General features: G+C 43.4%; 1 protein-coding gene across 3 annotated transcripts in view; it reads left to right on the top strand.

Moving 5' to 3' along the window:
* The first annotated feature begins 10040 nt into the window (after nt 1-10040).
* Nucleotides 10041-17236, top strand: part of BCL11A (BAF chromatin remodeling complex subunit BCL11A) — a 97578-nt gene continuing 90382 nt past the window's right edge. For all 3 annotated transcript variants that reach the window (XM_045011923.1, XM_045011924.1, XM_045011922.1), the window contains exons 1-2: nt 10041-10273; nt 16459-16788. In XM_045011923.1, coding sequence (XP_044867858.1) covers nt 10219-10273; nt 16459-16788 — 385 coding nt within the window. In that variant the 5' untranslated portion in view covers nt 10041-10218. The remainder of the gene's footprint in view (nt 10274-16458; nt 16789-17236) is intronic.

Below are 17236 nucleotides of genomic sequence, written 5' to 3'. Positions count from 1 at the left end.
AAAGGCATATTAATGTAACGCTAAGGCCCCAATCCAACACATGCTTAATTTTAAGTATGTAAGTACTGCTTGTGTGCATTACGATAAGCACATGCTTAAGTGTTTTTTCTGGGTCAAGGCCAAAACTCTTGTCATGCTGTACCAAGCCCAAGTAGATGGCCTCCACACGGGGTATATCCATAAGGTTTACTGGAAGAAGGAATCCTTTCCTACCACACTTTTGCCCTGGCCTGCCACCCAAACATAGCTGTGCAAGGACACACAGGGAGCCCCATCCCCATCCCAGACCTGGGCTCTACAGTACACAAGATGGCATCCTCAAATCTTCTCCCCGCTCAGCTGAAGATTTTTTTTTTTTTTTGCTGAAACTTGCATTTGGAGCTTGGGATCACTGAATGATTTTTATCACCCTACAAAAGTGTTTGAAAAAAGCTGTTTAAGATCCAGCTCCTTAGTGCAGAAGAGGATACAGATGAATTTATATTTTAAAACAAAATAGTTGAAAAATCAGTTCCTCCTCTTCTTACTCCTGACTAGTACAGAGTTCTCTATTTCCTCCCAGGAGCTAGTTATTTCTCAACCCCCACATGCCCGAGCATGTGTTGTCATAGGCAGGGCTACTCCTTGTGGCTAGGAATAGCCAATTCATACAGAACTTCTGGTGAACAGATAATTAATCCAGTGGATCAGTAATTGCACCACATGTTTTACTGGGTAGCTCAGGTCTTGCTCAGTGTTGACTCAGCTCTCCTACCTTCTATCCTCTGAAATAGGGAAGGGAGGGCATGTTGGAGTTGGAGAGTGGGGATGTCAGAACCAGTGCCAATGGTTCCACATGCTATTCCATTGTGCTAGCCATCTTTGGCCTTTGGATTTACTATTATGCTCTAGCAGGAATAAGTGCGTATGTGGAGCAATAGGTGTAATGGTATAACCATTGTAGTCAGTGGTTACTCACCCCTTCCATGTGATTGGGGCTTACCTTTGTCACACTGACCCAGACCTACTGTTTGTTCCCACTTTGGGTGCAGTTTACAGTTTGTGTACCTGTTACATGGTTCTGGTTTTTCTGTTATATTGGGCAAGATTTCTTTGTAGTAGTTGGTAATAATTGTGCTAGCTATACTGTGTGCTAGTTAGGAAAATCCTCCCATTTAGCAGCTAACATCAGAACCCTAATGGAGAAAAATACTTGCGTACATTAGCCATTCTCCATGTTAGGTATGTGCTTAGGTACGCGGCTGAATTAGGGCCTGAGTGCACAATGACTTCAGGACCAAGCTCTTGGTAGTTCTTATCATCAGTATTGCAAGGCAAAAAGGTAGGGCTGTATACTATTCCTGATCAGCACTGGAGCTGATGTCAAGTGGAGTTGCATGAGCAGGTCAAGAACAATGTACAAGAGGCCCATTATCCTGATCACACATCTTGGCAGATAAGCAAAGGAGGAACTGACTTTATAATATTTAGTTTTAGAATTATGTATATATTTTAAATGCTACAAATGTAGAACCCAAACCTACAGTCAGACTCTTGACCTGGGGGCAAAACTCCCACTGAAATCTATAGGAATGTTCCTCAGTCACGACTGCAGGGTTAGGCCCCTATTCTGTAATTGTTTGGGGAATCTCCAATAGAGGATCTGTGCATTGAAGGGTTGCATGGTCTGGCCCTGGAACTGGATGCTGTTGTTAAATGTTTGCAGCTCATCTTTCCAAAAAATCTTATCTTGGTCTGGCAGCCCTTGTCCATATGTAGTTTCATTTTCAGCCGGGTTTATCACAGGGGTTTTAAAAAAAATCTTCACCAAAACTAGCCATCTTTATGTAGAGTTTAAGCTTGATGTGATTTGAAATCACCCCAGGAGACAGAGGTTTATAAATGAAAAATAAAAATATCACTGTGAGTAATTCATAGAAAAACTCCTTATAACAAAAAGCAGTACAAGTTCTGTATATATTCAGTGTTCAAAATCAAATACCTCAACCATTGCAAAAATGTTTCAAAATGCCCAAAAGGTATTGGGCTCTGCACATGATGATTTCCCTAATGCCAAGGTATATTTGGGACTTACTTCCATATGTTCAGGAAATACAAGAAGATCAAAAGATTCTGGGAAATTGTTAACATAGATAAACAAAGTGACCAGTGCTGTCTGGGATATATCCCTGGTCCTCGCTATCCTTGCCATATGTGTAGATGAGCAAGTTGACCTACTCACAGTATTGTATTGTGCCAGAAATATATTTCAGATTGTTGGCTCAGTGAGCACCTGCCCTCTTTGGCACTATGTTATAAATTGGTCTGAGAGATGCTATCCTTGGAATATAGCACAATGTAATTGATGTACAAAGTGGATAAGTTTTATGAGATTTCATTTCCTCTTATCCAAGCCACTTACATTCTTTATCCAGCATGCTTAGAAGTCTCTCTTTTGTGATAGATATAACTAAGATTTCTCTTTCACATTCTTTCCCTCCTTCTGTATGTACATCTGAATGTATAAATGCATGTATGCATTCACAATAACCCCTTTGATGGTGTCACAGTTTTAACTTATACCTTTACTCTGAGGCCAGTACAAATTTTTATCATAACAAAAAGTCCCATTCCAAACAAAGTCGTAACTGCCTATGAAGTTTCTGTTAGAAAACAAATGCATAGCCTAGATGTGGGTAAAAGAAAAAAAAAGTGTCTGAAACCATTACAAATCATTTTGTGATGCTCTGTAAACCAAAAAACTGATTAGCCAAATTATTTGTAAAACAATTTCACGTATGGTCTGACAGTCTGTATCCCAAGTTTCAGCTCACTACAATTTAAACTGCCAAGATATAACCTCTTAAAGTTGGAGGTTATAATAGAAACACTGACAGACCTTAACTATTGTGCTTCTATAGTAATGAAAACTCAGCTATTTCATTATGACAGTAGCTGGCAGTGGTGCTATGATTAAGAATCTGTCAGCATTTCTATTATAAACCCAAATTTTAAGAGGTTTTAAACTCCCATTTGTTTTAAGTAATGTTGGGTTGAAAGCTGGTATACAAAATGTCAGAGTGCATATGATTTTAAAATATTTAAAAACATCTTTTGTACTAAAGATTTACAAATATCTGAATTTTATCTTTTGGGGCTGGGATAGCATAGAATAAAATCATGCTGTAGATAAAACCAAATGTTTGATAAAAAAGAAATTTTAATAGCATTTCTTCTGTCTTTACTGTCATTGGTGCCGCCCCTGCACATGTGTGTACATACACCCACAGCCACAGTTTTTTTTAAGTTTTAAAGCAAAGTTATGTAATTTTGAAAGGCTGATTTATTATTAACTTTATTAGTGCTACTTCACATTAATTTTTCAATAGCACCCAGGGCTCCATTGTGCTAGATGCTGTACAAATAGGAACACAGGCTGAAATCCTGACCCCACTGATTTCACTGGAGCCAGGATTTCACCCTGGGTCCTGGGTGCTTGAGGAACTTACAGCCTAACAATTAGTACATGAGCTTGTGATCCTGCAAATGCTTACTACTGCATGCTATGCCTGGTAGTAAGCTTTTGCAGGATCCAGAGCTAACATTGTAATTTTATTGTAAAACAATGTATCAGTGTTTCTTACTGTGGAAGAAGGGTATTAATAATATTTCTAGAATTTACAATTCTATTGACTTCACTGAGAGTTAGTTTTGTACTATAAGTGTTCCACTTACATTGCATCTGGCCGGATTCACCCGCAGATCAACAAGGCCCAAGGAAATATCTTTTACCATATCCTGTTATATAATGGGTTATGTCTATGTACGCACAACTCCTGCTGAACGCAAGGGGAGCTTGGTGCCATTTTGTAATAGCTCCCTTGACATTGTGTTTGATCCTAATGACGTAATATGATGTCAGCAGAAGTGTCTCATACCATGTATAGATTGTAGTCATTCAGGTGAAACCTAAAAACAATAACATTTGCACGGGACTCTTGGGGCCCGCTGCTGCTGCACTCACTGTGCTTCCCAGTCTCCCATTCAGTTAATGGGTACAAAGCAAGCAGGATTAAGACCATGGTTTATTAACTGTCCTGTATTCCTTCCCATCTCTAGGCCCTGATCCTGCAACATGTACCATCTGGGCAGAGTGCGGTGCGCATGAGAGCCTTGTGCCTGTAGGCAAGAAGTTGGGAGATCAGGACCATAGACTAAGCTCTTAAAAGAAGGGGTGTGCATGTGTGTGTGTTTTAATACTATTTATTTAATAAGTATTTTGTAGAATAAGCATTATTATTAATTCTAGCACCTAGAGACCCCAACTGAGGCTGGACAGCAAGTCAGCAGCAGAACCAGCAACAGATGTCAGAATTCCTGACTCCCAGCGACAGTGCCCTCTCCATTGCTTCACAGATGATGCTCCCATTCTTGATTAGCCCTGGATTACATCATTATACAAAATTATAACATAAAACAAATAAAACTAAGGAGAAGGTTTTTGCTCCTCTCTAATCTCTCAGCATTTCTAATGCAACTATCGCCTTAGCATTTTTAACAGTTGTAAAGTACCCTGTTCACTTGCTTCATTTGTTAATTGGCTCACTATTGTCTTCACAATAGGTGCAAAAAAGGCTAAAATGCTTTAAAGGTACCCAGATGCTATGGTGATAGGCACTTTCAAAATGCTGATTAGATAGAGTACTGTACATAATAATAACATCGCACAGGGTGCAAAGGAGCTGTAGATAGGGTACAATGTCTTTGCTCCCATCTCCTTTCTAATGTATATCACAAAACAAACAAAGCTACAGTATATACCCCCTACCATTAATTAAAATAGGGCATGGTTTTGTTTAAGGGGGGTTTTTCCACTGACTTCACTGAAAGTCCTAAAATGAGTCCCTAAATAGACAAAGATGAGTAAATGTACCTATGGGCTCAGTTCTGCATGGTGGACTGATCCTGCAAAGCATTTAAGCACATGCTTATCCTCTTTAATCACATGGACAGTCCCAATGAAGTCAACTTAACCACCATGGGACTATTACCTGCTTAAAGTTAAGTAGTATAGTTGTAGTCCTGTGGGTCCCAGGATATTAGAGAAACAAGGTGGGTGAGGCAATATCTTTTATTGGACCAGCTTCTCTTGCTCAGCAACAGACATTGGTCCAATACAAGATATTATCTCACTCACCTTGTCTCTCTAAAGTTAAGCATGCATTGAAATGGTTTGAAGCATTGCAGCCAGAGTGCTCAGCACCTTGCAGGAACCAGGACCATCTGAGTAAAACTGCCTTTCATGTCCTCACCCAGGCTTCTGTGCTTATGGGGTATGTGGGTGACCTTACTACCATTTGCTGCAAAAACGTGGGCACAGTCAGTGGGGTGAATTAAGGGTGGGATTTCAATATTTCAGTTCAGTTCAATGAAACTTCATTGGTATGACAAGCTACACAGCATTACCAAAGACACTTCCCCCCTCCCCTTTGGAGAGATCCTCAGGTCTTTATCAGGGGCAAACCCACCTAAAATAGGGTTAGACACTATATTTCGGGTTAGATCCCCTGTGTCCATTTGGCATTTAAACTCTGAGTGTGAACAGCTTTGCTTTTGTAGGTTTTAAGTGTGAGTCCCTTAAGTGATTGTGACATTAGATTTTGTGGTGGTGGGATGGGGGGTGGGGGTTGTTTTGTTTTTGGATTTTTAATAGTGTCTCAGGACCAGGTACAGATCACAGAGTAAGTAGGTCACATGTAGATGGTGGCGATGCACCTTTGAAAAGGGATTACAGATACCAGAAAAGTCTGGTCTCCAGATTCAATAGGCAGGAACAGATTATATGTGTTTATGTATTTTAAGTCAATAAAGGTGTTGGCTCTAAAGGCAGACAGTGCCTAGTGTATTTTAATCTTGTCATTTCCATCGAGATGGACCTTTAACCCTTTCCAGCCTGAATCCCAATCACCAGACAATTCCCCAGCACTAGAGCTGTGGCTGTATTAAGATCCCTTGCAAGGAGCTGTTTGTTGACCACATTCACGTTCAGAGCCCTGAAGCTAAAAGCACTTTACACCATAAAATAAAAGCACTGTCTTTTTTTCTAAAAGGTTACGTCTGGAGGCCACGCTGCTCATACTTCATACAGAAAACTACTGAAAGGGCTATGAAATCCTCTATGATTTACACTCTCTCTCAGTGCATTAGGATATAGATCTACTCGACTCTAAAAATACTGTGGAGTTTCTAACCGACCTGAATATATGTGCATTATTTCAGAAAGTCTGTTAGAAAACTTGTCAACACATTATAAAGCATAAACCAGGACTTGGCCATTAAATACAGCCATCAGAGACAGAATATATATTGCAGGAAGTGCTGAGAAAAGTCCTTGCGTTCAAAAAAGGTCTATTAGCTAAGAATTTACACACATTACACCAAAGGGTTTAGGGAGAGCCCATGGACCATAATTACTAGGCATAAATGGAATCAGTAAAGGCTTTGCAACCCCAAACGCAGTTAACTGGACTGCCAGAAAATATTTTTAACATTGTCATAATTTATTACCCATCAAGCGTCACATCAAGGATTGTAATACTTATGTTGTACCCACGTGTTCTGGTTAAACTACCGCTTTCACTCCTCCTATCCCCCCAAATCCGCCTGCATCGTTAATCTGCGGTGATATAATATTAAAAAAAGTCTCCTGGCTCCTTTTCTTTCTTGAGTTTAGTTATCTTGCTGAAATCACATGGCAATGCAAAGTGATGGGGAGAAAAGAGAGGGAGAGAAGCGCAATTGTGATAAAATGCCAATATTAATTATAATCCAGACAAGATGAAATATTGTTTTAGGGGAAAGACTTTCCATTTAAATCGAGGATTTTATGATGCTGGAATCAAGTATATGCTAATGGTGGAAACCGTCTAGCTGCCACTCAGAAAAGCATCTGTAAAATTGGCTTTTTAATGTATGCTTTAAGATGTGGTTTAGGAAGTCACCTCTGGAATCTAAAGCCTAGTGCAATAATAAAACAGATCTAGATGTAACTAAGTGCTTAATTTCCTATGATTTTAAAAAGAAAATCAATAAAATGTTGCCGGTTATTTATTGGAAATAACCACAGATAGGTATTCGGATGTTAGGTTGGCTTCAGAGAGCGCACAACTGCGTAATGAATTGTAATTCAGAAGACTGTTAAGTATGAACCACAGAACCTTTCAGGAGTAATAAAGTCATTACTTTTTACACTGCAGCCACCTTGAAAGGCTTTATACACGCTATTATATATAAATCAAATCACATATGTAGCCACAAGCACACACGCCTATTTATATACGTTCTGTAAAGGAACGTATGTTTAGATACAGAGGTACCTGTAATGCACTGTGATACCCAAAGAATGAGGCAGTTTGCTATTGTCACCTGAAATTATTTTTATTTAAAAAAATCCTCATACAGAATACGTGTTTACTTTCTGCCTCCTAAGAAAAAAAAATAGCTCGGAGGAGTCTGTTTAAATAAGAGCCAGACAAAACCCGTGGCGTAAGACAGATGCTGACCTGCTCTGAAGAGCCCATGAAAAAGAGGAAATCGTGTCAGGTACGTGGTTACAGAGCCTTACTGCAAATGAATCCCGCGTCTTCACAGGCTTTGGGGATTCATTGTTTTTTACAGGGGGGGGGGGACACCCTCATAGTGGTGAACATCAACCTCTCCTTTTCCCGGTCAGAAGCACTCACTGCACTGCGCGTAGTAGGAACACACTCATTTAAATAGGGTTAAAACTTTGCGGGGAAAAGCAAGAGTGTGAAAGCAGGATTAGCAGTTGAATCTCTCTCGCTGTGGACAGTTATACAATGAAGTTGGACCAAAAAACTGTGGTGAAGTGTGTGTGTGTGTGTTTAAAAAAACAAAAGCAGGTTAACGTGCCTAACCGACACCTCTTGGCTGAGGAACACAACGATGGGGAAAGTGTATTAATAAAACAGATCTAGTGCTTGAGGGGGAAGCTATTGCGCTTCTTGACAGGAGACAGATCACCGCTAAGTAGTTAGATGGATTCACCTGCAGCTCGTGATCAGCCCCTTTGAAGCCGCCTGGCGCACACTTCCTACCTGCCTCACTTTCCCTCACGCCTCGCCTGGGCTAGACAGCCGGGGGGGCGCAGCAGCGATGCTGGAGGAAGTGGAGGCTTTGAAGGGATGCTTGAGAATAAACTTCAGATTGTAGGGGGTGCTATTGCTGTACCATTGACGTGAAACTGAAAGTATCCCACACCAGAATGAAACAGACCTGTGACAACAGCAGCGTGTGTGTGTGTTTGTGTTTCTCCATTAAAGAGATAGGGTCTCGTTTCCAACAGGTCTCCTCTCATTTCTCCACAGACTCTCCCCAAAGGGCGTTTATAACCCAGCGCGTGCACGGCTCACACATTCACACACACACACACAAAAGGAGCCGTCCGATCGGAAGCGGCTGAGAATTCAGCGCGACAGCCCCGACCACTTGCATTCCCGGCTGGTTCTGTGAACAAACTGAAAGATTTCCATTCTCTCTCTCCCCCCCCTCCCTGGGTAACGTCATTATTACAGTTTTGCGTGTTAAAATATTTCTTACAGTCACTGCAAGCTTCTTCTTTCCCCTTCCTGTGCTAGATCCACTTCTTCCCTCCTTTGCACCTTCTTCTCTCTGCCCCTCTCGCTGCGTTCTCCTGGCGGGAGGCTGCTGGGGCGCGCGCTGCGAGCTCCGGGCTCGGGCTCGCCACACGCTTTCTAGCCGCTCTGCGGAAGCGTTGCCACAAACGCGCTCTTCCTCCTCCTCCTCCTCTCCCGCTTATCCTTATTGCAACCCGCTCCCGCCCCGGGCCCGGCGTGGCTGGGGGAATGTGTGTGTGTGTCCCCGGTAAGTTACAACCCCACGCTGCTCAGGCTGCCGCATCCTCAGTCCCAACTCCCTGCGCCCCGCTGGCCGTTGGCTCGGCTCGGGTCGCCCTGCTTCTTGGCAGCAGCAGCAGCAGCAGCAGCGTGGCTGGGTTTTGTGCCCCGCTCCCGTTTCTTTAGTTTGATCAGACCCAGTCCCCTGCTCGTTACAGCTCAGAGCCCGGCTTGGCTTTGCAGGCTGCCTGGGCTACTTTCATTTATTTAGTGACTGGACGGGGTGTGTGAAGTGCCACCGCCTTCCTTTTGCCGTCTCTGCTCCCGCAGCTTCTCACCCTCCGCCTCTTTTCTCCTGGACTGTGAAACTCCTCTCCGGGCTCCCCTCTCCCAGCTGGAAGGAAGGCGGCTGCTCCTGGCCGCCTCCCCCCTCCGCCCCGCTGCCCCAAGTGCAGAACTTTTCTCCTGCGACCCCCCCTTGCCCACTCTCGGCCTTTGTGCCGCCTGCCCGGGACGGTCACTGCGTCTCGGGGCGATGCAATGTGAAGTTTTGAACCCCCCTGGCTTTGCCCGCTGGGTGGGCTCCCGGATACCTGCCCGGCCTCCCTCTCCTGGGAGCATCCCATCGCATCTCACTCGGGCGAGCCGCTCTGCTTTTTTCCGGCGCGCGTGTGGGTGCGCGCCGCGGTTTGCATTTATTTATTTATGACTCCCTCTCCCCTCCTGGCCACTCGTGCGTTTGCCTTGTGCACTTACTGCTCTGCGGCCACTTCTGCACGGCGCGCCCGGCGCCTGTCCCCTCCACGCCAACCCCCCTACTCCGCCAAGCAGCGTGCGCCGGGCGCCTAGCGCCCCCCCCTCCCCGCTCCCCCCCCTCCCCCCGGCGATCACTGGCCATTGGCTTGTCCTGGTCTCTTTTTCATGTCCAGCCCCTGATGAGTGTCCATTGGTGTTGCCTTCCTCCTCCCTCCTCCCCCTCTCTCCAGCTTGCCCTGCCCATGTTTTGTATGTCTCTGTCCATCCAGGCTCCTGACGTTCAAGTTCGCAGGGACGTCACGTCCGCACTTGAACTTGCAGCTCAGGGGGGCTTTTGCCATTTTTTTCATCTCTCTCTCTCCTTCTCTCTCTCTCTCTCTCTCTCCCTCTCTCTCTTTTTTTCTTGCACAAAAAAAAAAAAAAAAAAAAGCCATGACTGCTATCCCACAATTCATCTTCCCTGCGCCATCTTTGTATTATTTCTAATTTATTTTGGATGTCAAAAGACATTGATGAAGATATTTTCTCTGGAGTCTCCTTCCTTTCTCACCCGGCTCTCCCGATGTGAACCGAGCGGCTCACAAGCCACTGCAGCCACCAACCCACCATGTCTCGCCGCAAGCAAGGCAAACCCCAGCACTTAAGCAAGCGGGAATTTTCGCGTAAGTAACCCAAAGAGCAACGTGCATTTATTTCATGCCTCCTTCGCGCGGGTTGTTTTATTGCGGAGAAAGCGGGCCAGAGGGGTGGAAATGCACTAAACCTTGGCTCGGAATTTCCCCCCCTCTCCGTCTCTCTCTAATTACATGAGCTCGATCACTTTTCTTTTCTTTGCTCCTGGAGCCTGCCCGCTTCTCACTCACTCTCGCTCTCTCTTCCTTTTCTTTTCTTTTTCAAACCCACCCTCCCCCCGCTTTGATTTTATTTTTGTTTTAATTGTGCCATTCTGACTTGGGAAAACAGCAACACTCCCAGTTTGCAGCGAGGGGCAGAATGTGTTCTTGGGGGGGGGGAGGGCAAAGAAACCCCCGCAGGAGAGACAGACTGGACATCGGACGCACAGACAAGAGATTATGGTCAAGTGGACTGAGAAGAAAAGTCTAGGGGCGAGTGGTTTGAGCCAGATCCCCATCTCTCCCCCGCGAAACCTTGTTGCGTACCGGGGGGGGGGGGCAGGGCAATGCCCCCCTTTTGTTTCCGCTCCCAGACGCCGGGTGTTTGTCCCGCTCTCTCCTGCGCCTCTTTTCCCTCCGCGGCGAAAGGGCAAAAGGGGCAGCAGCGGCTGCTTGTGTTGTCCGGAGCCATCGCTGGCTTTCCCCGGGGCTCCGCCACAATCGGACCTTCCCCCAGCCAACCGACTCATGCCAGGCTTCCCCCCACTCCTCCCCTCCTCCCTCTCCCCCCAACTCCTGCCTGCAAACTTGGGCTGCTTGGCTCGGCTGCACGGAGCAGCGCGAGCGAGCGAGAGGAATTCCCTCCTCTCTCGCTTACTATTTTTTGGAAGATTTTCAAAAAAAGTGGAAGTGGATTTTGATTGGGAAAAATCTCGTGTCTGAATGTTTACAAGCACCGCGTGTGCGGGGAGCCTCCTGCCAACAAGCAGAGACAAGAGCAAACCCAAGCAAAGCGCACACACACACACACACAGAAAAACAAAACCCCAAACCCAACCAACTGTCCTCACTGTCACGATCAAATTTAAAAAAAAAACACACTCCCGCGGACATTTTAAAAAAATACTATTCGTCACAAAAATCCTCCCCCTCTTCCACTCCCCCCTCCCGCAACAAAATACACGCTGGATGCAAGGTAAGCAAGGTCGCTGCATACACAACAAAAGGGAACTCGGATCTGGAGCGGGTGGGAGGGAAGAAAAGAGAAAATATTTTATTTTTTGGACGGTGGGAAAGCAAAAAGATGCACGTTTGTATTTTATTTCCCCCAGTATTCCAGGTGTTTTCCTCCCCTCTCAGGGACCGTCTGCTTCAGTGCAATTTCGCTGTCTGCAGTCAACCTCTCCCCCCTCCCCTCTCGCTTTCTGTAAAAGTTTACAATGCCATTTCCCCACTCAGATGCATAGATACTTGGAACAAGATTTGCACATAGTCCGCTGGAGAATGTTAACGCTTTGGATAAAACAGCTCCCGTAAAGGCAGGGGAAGCCAAAACATTGGCATTCGTAAAGTTTTCCTTAAAGTAAGACACCTTACGGTTCTCTTCCCTCCACCCCTTATTGTTTGAATCATTTGCTACCAGTTCTAAGGACTTTTTGAAATGCCAAACGTTGTGTTATGTATTGCAACATAACTGTCACATTTCTGGAGGTGCTATCTCTTCCAGAACATGTTGCAGGAACCCACCCCCCTCCGCCCCAGTCTTCCGCGAGCTGCAGAAACTGGTGCCGACAGTAGTAACCTATGTTACTTAAAAAAAAACATATACCAGAGTGTATTCGTCCTTAGGGTTTGTGTGCACGCGTGTTAGCTCACTTGTCACAGAATAATTGAAAGATTAGATTTACATCCCCAAATCCTTCCCCAGCCGTGCTGGGTTCCCCCTGACTTGGCAATTCCGTATGTAATATACAGATACATATTTAAATTATTATTATTTTTTTGCTGGCACTGTAATTGCCATTTGGTATATTTCTCCCTGTGAGATCTGGAGGGCTTGGGGTGGGGGTGGGGGGCGAGATGTGTTGGAGTTGGATTTTAAAAAACTGGTTAAGGATAGGTTTGCATGTGAGTTTCAGTCGCTAGGAGGCAGAACAAGATCAAAAAAGCCCAACGAACTTGAACCTGATCAGTTTCACCACGTCTTTAATTCTCGGCATTTTCGTTTCGGAAGGAGGGAGGGCGGGTTTTCTTTCTTTCTTTCTTTCTTTCTTCCCCCTCTTTTCCCCTTTCTTTCTCCCCCCTCCCCCTTTCTTTGTTCTTAATGTTGCCTTGTGTTATGGCTGGTAAGGAAACAGGAACGTAGCCCGTAAACCCCACACTGGAGAAAAGACCCAGTTTCTCCCTGTAATGTTTGTTTTAACGCCGTCGCCGTCCGTTCAGAGCAGCAAACGATTTCTGAGGATCGCGAGGACTAGCAAGTTGGCCCTTCAGTCCCCCCCACTCACCCGACGGCCGATCAAACCGTGGGGGTCACAGAGGGGCTTGGGAGCCTCTCCAGGCGGCGCAGGGCTGGCTGGGATCCCTTCCGTCTAGTCTTAGCTTTGCACGATGCTGTGGCACATGGACAGCAAATGCCCCCCACCCCCAAAAAAAGCAGCTTGAACCACAATTTCGAAGGGGGAAGCCTAGGGGCTCCGGGGGAGCCGAGTGGCATCTTCTCCTCGGTGACTTTGTGTTTGTTTTGTTTACTGGACACATCTGCTTTTGTTTCTCCCCCCCCCCCAAGTAAAGGGCATCGGGTCATTTAAACTCTCGCTACCGGCCCATCCGAGGCAAAGACAATCCTCGTGAGCAGAGGGGTTGGGGTGGAGAAGCGGGAGCTGAGCTGAGCTCGGCCCCAGCCGAAAGGGGAGAAGGCACCTTGCTGGCTCGCACGTGTTTGCACTAGGCTTCCGATCCACGCTGCTCCCATTGTGCCGCCTGCTCAGTCCTTTCCAAGTTCGCTCTCCCTTCTTTTTCTTTCCTTCCTTCCCTCACCGCGCTCCCGCTTTCTGGCTGTTTTAAAACACCGGCCACTAGCCCACATTATTAGCCATCATTTGTTCCCTTAGACTGTCAGACAATCCCACACTGGAAGGCAAACTTGGACTAGACAGTCACTCTTTCTCCCCTGATTTTCTTTTTTGTCTTCTCAGCTGGACACAGCCCTGTCTGCTGCTGGGGTATTTAGACGTCTCTGTCTTGCTGAATCCATACTGATACATTTCCCCCCCCCCCGCCCCCCGGTAACGCAGAACTGGTGCTTTTCCTTCCATTGCGCCCTTCGCACTTCTTTTGAGACAAAAATCCATTTAACTTGATATAGAAGATGGTGTTATTTTGGTGGATGTTGGTGGGAAATGGGGGAAGGGGGAGAGAGGCTAGAAATACATGCATCTGAAGAAGTGGGTTTTTTACCCACAAAAGCTTATGCCCAAATAAATCGGTTAGTCTTTAAGGTGCCACCAGACTCCTCTTTGTTTTTGTAGAAATACATGTTTATGGAAGGGCAATTTCCATTAAAAATATAGACAACTGATTAGATACCCAGGAAGGAGCTTTTGATTGCCCCAAAATTAAAAAGATGAAGACTGAAAATCAGTGGCAAGATTTTTTTTTTAAACCAGCAGAAATAATAAAAACACATTTTTCTGTCTCTCAGAGCATCAGGAGCCAAATGTTTTGTAATGAACATGGTGCCAGAGGTATTTCATAAATTAGTATATAATTCTTGTTAATTAGAAATAATTTACCTTAAGAGCATAGAAAATGTTGAGGTTACAGGTTTTATATCTGTACATTTGATCATCTTGTTATTTTCGAGAACTTTGCCTCCTATAAAATTAATTAGGTGAAATGTGGAGGTGTAATCAGCAACCTCTGAATTACCACTTCATTTCCTGGTTTTGATTGTAAATCAGCCTAGTCAGTACAGTCTTTAGCAAAGTCTATTTTTGTTTAGCATTACTTTTAACTGTCTGGTATCTGAGCACAATATTCTCTTTCATTGCTGAGTAATATTGACAATTTCAGAAAAAAATCAGGCCAAGGAATAAATATTACAATTGAGTAATTATTGTGCAAAGTTCCAGTCAAAACAGTTACAAAGAGAATATCAATTTTAAAAAATATTTTGCTACTTTGAGTTAGTAAACTAAAAGTTACAATTACTGCTTAACACAAAAATACCTTTTTTGTAGAAAGGAGCTGATGGAATGACTTCCATATTCAGTTACTCACTTTGTGCAAATGCAAACAGTTTGTTACTTGAGAAAATGACATAGACAGACATTTCAGAAACATTCCTGTTACTTTTTCTATGCAAGAAAAGTGTAAATGCATGTTGTGTATTATCTTTTGGTCAGTAAGTTTAGAAGAAAACCCAAATGATTAAGATATTGTTTTTATTAATATGAATATAACCTTCATATTACTGTAGTTGACCTTATGTTAAATTAGGAGTAGCACTAGAGGCAAGAAATTATGGAATGTATCAGTGTGTCCTACTTGGAGCTAAGGTACGGTAAGGTGCTCTTTCAATATTATTTTACACAGCACAACTGGGAGCTACTCCAGATCTTCCTCCTCAATATTCAGCCTAGGTAGGGTTGAAATAAATTTAACCTGAGTTCAGTGGATTTTTGCACTTTATCAAAATCTGTTCCAATATTCTGCAGTCAAATTAAAATCTATTTTTTGATTCTCTGTGGCTTTAAGTTCATTAAATGTGAAATTGGCAGCTTGCTAAAGAAGGTCAGACTGATTAACTGTTTAAGAGTTGTATTGGGTCTCACTTTCATTAACTGGCAACATTTTGAGGCATTTTATGTTTTGTGGTGTCAGCTCATTTTGGTGGTTGTTGTTATTGTTGTTGTTAGTATATGTATTATGTTGCATAAGGAGAGAAATACCAACAGTTTTTTTTCTTGCAAGGTTATAGTGATGAATACTGCATACATATTGCCAAGATATTTCAGTACAAAGTGAAAAAAAGCAAACAGAAAAGAAAGGCATGTCCACTGACGACTATGTGTGTAGAAATAGTCTCATAATGAAGCTTTTTGGAGCTCATTCAGAAAATTAGTCAACTTTGACAACATTAGGCAAGGTATTTCAAGTTTAAAGAAAGGTCTTTTCACCGTTGTTATGAAATGTGGCATTCAGTTGACCATACTGATTTATATATGATGAAGACCACAATTGCTAACATATTTAGAATAATTTAGGCATTCCTTTCTTCAGAATGAAAAAAACAAAACAAAAAACCCCAATTGGCTTATTTTCTTAATTATGCAAAAGTATCCTGTTTAGTTAATGTGTCTAAGTGGAATTGCCAGTGAATTTGATATTTCTTTAATTTCTGGGAGGTATCGGAAAAGTCTAGCTATTTAGCTTCCTTATTTATTAATTTTTTCTTTTTCCCCATGATTAGTTCACATGTTTTCAATTTTTAAACAGAATATATAACATACATATATAATCATACGTACATACACACATAGTACAGGGCTATGTAGCCTCTGTGTGGGTGTGTGTGCATGCATGACCTATGTGGCTTTTAATGTGTATGTTCATATATTTGCATGCGCACACACACACACTCACACACACACACACATATACCTAACTCACAGGTCAACATTTCAAAACGTATGACTTGGTCATCGATATATAGCTATTCCATGACCACGTCATATATTACACATGTGCGCGTGCGTGCACACACACACACACGTAAAGCTTCAGTCATAAATACATAAACATAAATAAAACCTCCGGCAACAAAGAACAGTATTGGCTTCTCTTCATGATACCACAGTTGTCTCATAATAATTTTTTTCACAGCTGTTATTTTAATTTTTACTATTAAAATGTTCCTTCAAATTAGAACTTTGTCTAAATCCAGGAATATAGATAAGATTGCAGGTTCCATTCTGACAGTTCTACATATTACAGCTGCTTTCTCAAAATATATTCCCTATCAACACTGATAACTACATTTGCTTCTTGCTGGACTGATAACGTGCTATCTGTTCATGTAGTGCAGGTTTAATTTTTTCATCCTATAATTATTCCAAACACGGATTGGCATCCATGAACAGGGGGCTCAACAACATGATTTTCTCTCTCCCTACCTTCCCCTTCTTTTCACAAGAGCTCTAATGATTCTCCTTTTGTTTCTTAAACTGCAGCTGAACCTCTTGAAGCCATTCTTACTGATGATGAACCAGAGCATGGCACGTTGGGAGCTCCAGAAGGGGATCATGACCTCCTTACTTGTGGCCAGTGTCAGATGAACTTCCCATTGGGGGACATTCTTATTTTTATTGAGCACAAACGGAAACAATGCAATGGCAGTCTCTGCTTAGAGAAGGCTGTGGATAAGCCACCTTCACCCTCACCAAGTGAGCTGAAAAAAGCATCCATTCCTGTGGAGGTTGGCATCCAGGTCACACCAGAGGATGACGATTGTTTATCAACGTCATCTCGAGGAATCTGCCCTAAACAGGAACATATAGCAGGTAAATTGAAGCAAGGAGAAGCATTTACAAGTTTATTTCCATGTTCAGTCAAACTGTAGTAATAATGCTCACAGTTGTGAAGTGCTGTGTCTGTTTTTCCATTCTATTCACCATGACAGCCAACATGTTAAATACCCTGCATCTCAGTTCATATTAAATACACAAAAAATATTTCCAAGTGGCTGAGTAGTTTTAGCATCAACAGGCCCATGCAATGCTAGTGTGTATTTTCAACAGGGTTTGCTGGGATTCTGTTTTCTTAATTGTATATAGTATAGAAGCTGTCTCCTAGTGTGTTGCCTATCTTAATTCCATATATGTATATTTTACACCCTGCTGTGTTATACAGGAACTAGCTTTACAGTCTTTTGTTAACTCAGGGGTGAAAGAGTTAACTGAGCATCAGCTAGCCTTGGATCCATATTGGCTGTCAGCGTATGGACTGTAA

This window comes from Mauremys mutica, chromosome 3, assembly GCF_020497125.1.
Source record: "Mauremys mutica isolate MM-2020 ecotype Southern chromosome 3, ASM2049712v1, whole genome shotgun sequence".
Classification (NCBI taxonomy): Eukaryota; Metazoa; Chordata; order Testudines; family Geoemydidae; genus Mauremys; species Mauremys mutica.
The sequence above is the reverse complement of the archived record's forward strand: the minus strand, read 5'-3'. Positions and strand labels throughout refer to the sequence as shown.